The sequence below is a fragment of the Elgaria multicarinata genome, chromosome 15, assembly GCF_023053635.1.
Source record: "Elgaria multicarinata webbii isolate HBS135686 ecotype San Diego chromosome 15, rElgMul1.1.pri, whole genome shotgun sequence".
In the NCBI taxonomy this organism is placed as follows: Eukaryota; Metazoa; Chordata; class Lepidosauria; order Squamata; family Anguidae; genus Elgaria; species Elgaria multicarinata.
In genome coordinates, this window is record NC_086185.1 from 15,042,743 (window position 1) to 15,048,819 (window position 6,077).

Sequence of the window (6,077 nt, forward strand, 5' to 3'; positions counted from 1 at the left end):
GAGAACTGACCAGGTGATCTCCGTGCCTGTCATTCAGTCTGTGGTCCCGGTACTTTGTTGGTTATTCGTTCAGTCGCTTCCGACTCTTCGTGACTTCATGGACCAGCCCACACCAGAGCTTTCTGCCTGCTGGCGCCACCCCTAGCTCCCCCAAGGTCAAGTCTGTCACCTCCAGAATATCATCCATCCATCTTGCCCTTGGTCGGCCCCTCTTCCTTTTGCCTTCCACTTTCCCTAGCATCAGCCTCTTCTCCAGGGTATCCTGTCTTCTCATTATGTGGCCAAAGTACTTCAGTTTTGCCTTTAATACCATTCCCTCAAGTGAGCAGTCTGGCTTTATTTCCTGGAGTATGGACTGGTTTGATCTTCTTGCAGTCCAAGGCACTCTCAGAATTTTCCTCCAACACCACAGTTCAAAAGCATCTATCTTCCTTCGCTCAGCTTTCCTTATGGTCCAGCTCTCGCAGCCATAGATTACTACGGGGAATACCATTGCTTTAACTATGCGGACCTTTGTTGTCAGTGTCATGGGCAATTTGCTCTCCCTTCATTTTTTAAAAAGTTTCTTAACTAGACTTGGATTAGTCAGCCCATGAAATAGAGGACTGTCCTCTGTGAAACAGGACACATGGTCAACCCATCTATAAAAAAGGGCATGAGAGGCCCTGCCTCACCCTGCCATCTATGTGCTCCAGAAGAGCTCTTTACGTGCCATTTCCTGAGTCCTGCTGCAAATTGGTGTGAGTGCTGCCTTAGCTACTGTAGGGATTGACCATCCTGATTCCAGAGGGGTGCCGAGGGCAATACATACAAACAAGGACGGAGATCTCTGTATTTCCTTGCTCTTGGGTTTAGCAATGTTGCTCAGGGTGCGACTGTAGAACTGAAAGGCAGCATATTCTGGCCTCATCCATCAGGACCTAGGGCCACTGGGACGCAACACTCCCAAAAGAACATCATGGCAAGAGGTACGGGGAATCCAACCTGGCCCTGTATATCAGCCAAAGAAGACGCTTGCTTTTGCCCTTCCCTTCTGGAAATTACACCTATTAAAAAAAACTGAGATGAACCTGGCCCCATCCATCAACTGAAGAAAAAGCTGCAGTTCCTGTGTTGCATTCCTTTTTCTTGTATTGTGTCTTTTAGATTGTGGGCCTGCAGAAGGGGCTGTCTTGTCTTTCAATCTTTGTACAGTGCTTAGAAAACTTCAGGTGTTTTAAATAACAAGAATAACAACAATAATGTATTTTTATTTATTTAAAATTGAGTTGTTTAAAGTTATTTCTAAGACGGAGAACACCTCCCAAGATAGTGTACAAGATAAAAATAATAATAAAAAGTAATAATAATAGCAATAATAATAGTGCATCCCCAATTCACCTGTGCTTTGTGTATCTGCTGCATTCCAGTCAGAATGTTGGGTACTTTTGGGAAGTGAGTTTGGACTTTACTGTGATCTGTTATCTTATCCAATCAGCATTTGCGTCAAAGCAAAATGGTTGATTTGTTTGGCTTCCTTCCTCTTGTATGACTAGGCAGGGCCTGAAATAGAAAGTTTCACACTTCACTGCTCACAAGCAAAGTTGTGTTTTCCGCTCTCTGTCTGCTGGCCATAGGTTCAGCCAGGGCTCTTGTTTTATTGTCATAAGCAGGTCTTTCTCCTTTGCCAGAATTCATGTGCAAAATGAGGGCATGTATAAACCTGGAACCTTCTCCAAATGTCTGCCAGTGCTCCAAGGCGTGCGTGGAGCTCCTATATGACTCGGGTTCCCAATTTGCACAAACCCTGTGGAGCATGATGAGCTGAATTCACACACACTTTCTGCCATAAAGACAATACTATCTGGGCTTCTAGTATTTTGTTGATTTTGGGGCACACATACGCACACTTTCTGCCCTTAAAACAATACCTTCTGGCTTGCTAGTGTTTTGTTGACTTTGGGATACACAAAAACACACTTTCTGCCCTCAAGTCAATATCTTCTGGGCTTCTGCTAGTGTTGTGTTGACTTTGGGATGGACACACACACACACACATTTTCTGCCCCCAAGACAATACCTTCTGGCCTTCTGCTAGTGTTTTGTTGACTTTGGGGTACACACGTACACTTGTTCTGCCCTCAAGACAATGCCTTCTGGCCTTCTAGCGTTTTGTTGACTTTGGGGAACACACTTGCTGCCCTCAAGATGATAGATTCTGGGCTTTTGCCTGTGTTTTGTTGACTTTGGGGCTCCCACATCCTTTCTGCAGTCACCACTGCCCATTCGCTTGCCCTCTCCCTCTGGGCCCAATCCTCACCAAGGCAAGGGGGATACAAGCAAAGGCTCCTCCTGCTCCTCCTCTTCTTTGCTGTGGTCCCTGCTTTCACACGTTTGAGTAGGGCAGTTGAATAGAGAGCAACAGTAAAGAGGAGCAACAGAGCAAGGAGATTCTGGGTATCAGCAGCCGGGACCCTGCTACAACATCGTGGGCCTTGGCAGGGCCCCGACAATGCTGGCCCCTTGGCACCACCCCTGCCTCCTCCTTTCATAAAAACCAAACGAGTTGTACTAACAAAGTATAACATTCTTGCTGATAGGCAAGCATGCGCAGTGCTGTGAGCCATGTTGCTCTGTTGGAGAGAATTGAGACATTATTCTCTCCCCCAGGCATGGGGTGCTTGTCATTGGGGGCTAACCTGTTTTAATTGTACATGTTTTAATTTTGTAAAGCCACCTTGAGTCCAAGTATTGGGAAAAGGCAGGTTATTATTATTATTATTATTATTATTAATAATAATAATAATAATAATAATAATAATAATAACAATAGCTGAAGCAGTGTGCAGGGCCGTCCCTGCCATTAGGCAGAGTGAGGCAATCACTTCAGGCGGCAGTTGCTGGGAGGTGGCAGCAACCGCTCCCTGCTCAGCCATTCCTTCTGAGCCCTCCAGCCATTCCCCTTTTGTAAGAGGAGAGAGTCACACAGCCTGTTCAGAACCCTCCAAAGGTAACTTACAGCTATACAAGTTTGCCCTGAGCGTCTTACCACTGAAAGGAAAAGAGTGTGAAACTTTATTTTGAACGTCTCCCACAAGGCAAGAGTTCTCGTTCAAGTCAAAGGGCCTAGCCAGGAAAACAAAAAAAATAGGAAGGGGAGGGGCTGTGTCTCAGTGGCATAGCCCTTGATTTGCATGCAAAAGGTCCTGGGTTCAATCCCCTGCATTTCCAGGCAGGGCCAGAAAAAATCCGGCCTGAAGCCCTGGCGAGTCATTGTAGGTCAGTGTAGACAATACTGGGTGAGATGGACCCATGGTCTGTCTCAGTGTAAGGCTCCTAGGTTCCTAATGTCCACTCAGACTCTTGGCTTACCCCATCACTCTTCGAGCCGAGCCAGCGAGATGGTGTGCACCGAAGCCACGGCCTCTCTGGGAGCATGAGGGCGGCTGTCCACCCGGAACAACGGGAAGACCTTGCTCTTCACGCACAGGCACATCTGATAGATCTGCAAGCGCACGTCCTTCTGCCAGTAGGCGTAAACCAAGGGGTTCACCAGAGAGTTGCACACGCCCAGCACCCAGAGGTACCGCTCCAGGAGGTGGTGCAGGACGCAGCGCCGGCAGGTGATCTGCACCATGCTCCCGACGAAAAAGGGCGACCAAGAGAGGGCAAAACAGCCCACGAGGATGGCCACCGTGCGCAGAGCCTTGGTTTCGCTCAAGGGCGGAGGCTCCGCCAACCCGATGTGCTCCAGTTCCCGAATCTGCTGGACATGGAGAGAGGCAATCTTCAGCAGGTGGCAGTGGAAGTAGATGAAGATGAAGAAAGCCGGGAAGAAGCCGACGCAGAAGACAGTGAGCAGGTAGGTGGGCTGGAAGACTCCAAAGAAGGTGCACGGTCCCTGATAGCTCTGCTGTTGGAAGCTACGAGCAATCACCGGGAGGAAGCCGATCAAGCAGGCCAGGAACCACAGTCCTCCGATAAAAGACCCAACGACTGGACTGCGCATGACTTTGACGTACCGGAAAGGATGCTTGATGGCCAGGTACCTGTCGAAGGCCACCAGGATAACGGTGAGGATGGAGGCAGCCGAGGGGCAGGTGATACAGGCCATTCGCAGGACGCAGTACTTTTGAGAGGTCCGGTGCTCAGAACTGGACAGCTCTTCAGCAACCAGACCCGTGATGGTGAAGCCAACCAAGGAGTCGGCAATAGCAAGGTTTAAGACGAAGCACAGACCAAGGCAGCCGCTTTTCCAGATCAGCCGTACCAACGCCACGACCACAACGGCGTTGATGGCCATGATGAGTGAGGCCAAGACAGCAAGGATCACCCCAAAGCTAACATTTCCCATGGTGTTTTTTTCTTGACTGGAACAAGGCAAGGGTTGTGAGACACTAGTTCTCCTTGGCTGAGGTTCACCAGGAGTACCAGGGTGAACGTTTTCAGGTAGATCCACCTTGGTTGTAGAACGTCTTAGGGAAATCTCAAAAACCAGGACTTGGGTCTGGGTGTGTATCCTGTCTTTTCCTGGGAGAGCTAACCCATTTAGCCAGCGCCTTCTGTCACCTTCAGCTTGCTAACCTTCCAAGGCTCATACCGGCAGTAACTGCTAAAGTGCTAAGCCCTCCCCCAGTTTCCAGACAACGTGAGAGTGAGGAGCTCAAATGTTTCCTGCAGCTTTGTTGCATGCACTCAGCTTTCCAAGAGTCTTGGGTAGTTTGTCTCTGGGCTTTTACAGTCCACCCCCTTTTTTTTGGTGTGTGTGTGTGTGTGTAATCATAAATGATTTGATTGTATTCCTAATTTTTATGGAACACTGTGGATTTTTAAATGGTTTTTTCTATTTGAACATTTCCTTGAGCATCCTCGCACAGAAAGCCATTTTCAAAAGGTCTAAAAAACATCATGTTCAGTTGTTCAAGAAGGCACACCGGGCAAAAGGAAGCAGTTGGGGGAGGCTGCAGCTATGCAGTGGGGCCATCAGGGTAAGATTTCCGGACAGAGGTTCGGGGGCCCACTCAGCAGAATGAGCAGAAGGGCCCCCAAATGCAGCAGCAGGGCATGTTTAGCTTGGAAAAAAAGAGGCTAAAGGGAGACGGTATAAAGGTGTACGAAATTATGCATGGCACGGAGAATGTGGATAGGGAGACACCAAGAGTGTTTTTCCCTAGTTCCTTGGCGAACTGCATACTGAAAGCTTCATTACTCCCAATAGTTTCTTATACCCTAGCAACATTCCCATATTCCTTCTTGCAGGTACTTTTCCTTCTTTGCTCCAATAGCCACCCACCACCACACATACACACACTGCTCACCATAGCTTCTGCTCCTTTGTAGTGGCGTTCTCTCCCTTTCCCCAACTTTTGGCCCTTCTCCTGGCACCAACCAGAATCCCAAACCATCCAACATCTTGATCCAAGAATAAGGCCTAGCCTGTCACGTAAGGTGGCCGTGTGTCCTACTTTAAAGAGGACATTGCTCTATTTGAAGGTGTCCTCTATTTCAATCTTCCCCAACCTCAAGCCCCACAGATGTGTTGGATTACAACTCCCAGAATCCCCTAGTTAGCTATGCTGGCTAGGGAATGCTGGGAATTGTAGTCCAACACATCTGGAGGGCATCAGGTTGGGAATGACTGCTTTATTTGAGGGACTGCCCAGTCCAACATGGGTTTAAAGATAAAAGAGGAGAGAAACAGAGGCCTTGAAGATGTCCATCAGCAGTTGGCACCCAGATGGTGGATTGAGCAGGCACACAGTTCAGCTGGTCACAGTTAATCTTTATGTAAATCTGTGTCTTTTTGTACTTTTATCTGGTGATACTTATGTGGCCACCTTGGTTTTGGGCCTCACTGATCGCTGTTACTTCTTTTGGTACTTTGACTCAACGTCTGCTCACCAACCCATACCATTCAAAATGTCTCCACATTTTAACTGTTTGGAGTTGTCATCGCTAGGTACTTTTGGTTGCTGCTGTGCTGAGTACTTTTAGCACAGTATGTTCCAAAACAGCAGAGAGGATTCTCATAAAATGTTAATGGTTTCTCTTGAGTACTGAAATTTATCATATTTAGGGTCTATTATTATTATTATTAT

The 6,077-nt window shown here is 47.8% G+C and overlaps 1 protein-coding gene across 1 annotated transcript; it reads right to left on the minus strand.

Annotated features, from left to right (window-relative positions):
• Positions 1-3,355: 3,355 nt before the first annotated feature.
• On the minus strand, positions 3,356-4,333 carry GPR119 (G protein-coupled receptor 119). The gene has a single exon (XM_063142064.1). It carries the CDS (start codon positions 4,331-4,333, stop codon positions 3,356-3,358), a length of 978 nt encoding a protein of 325 aa, XP_062998134.1.
• Positions 4,334-6,077: the final 1,744 nt, after the last annotated feature.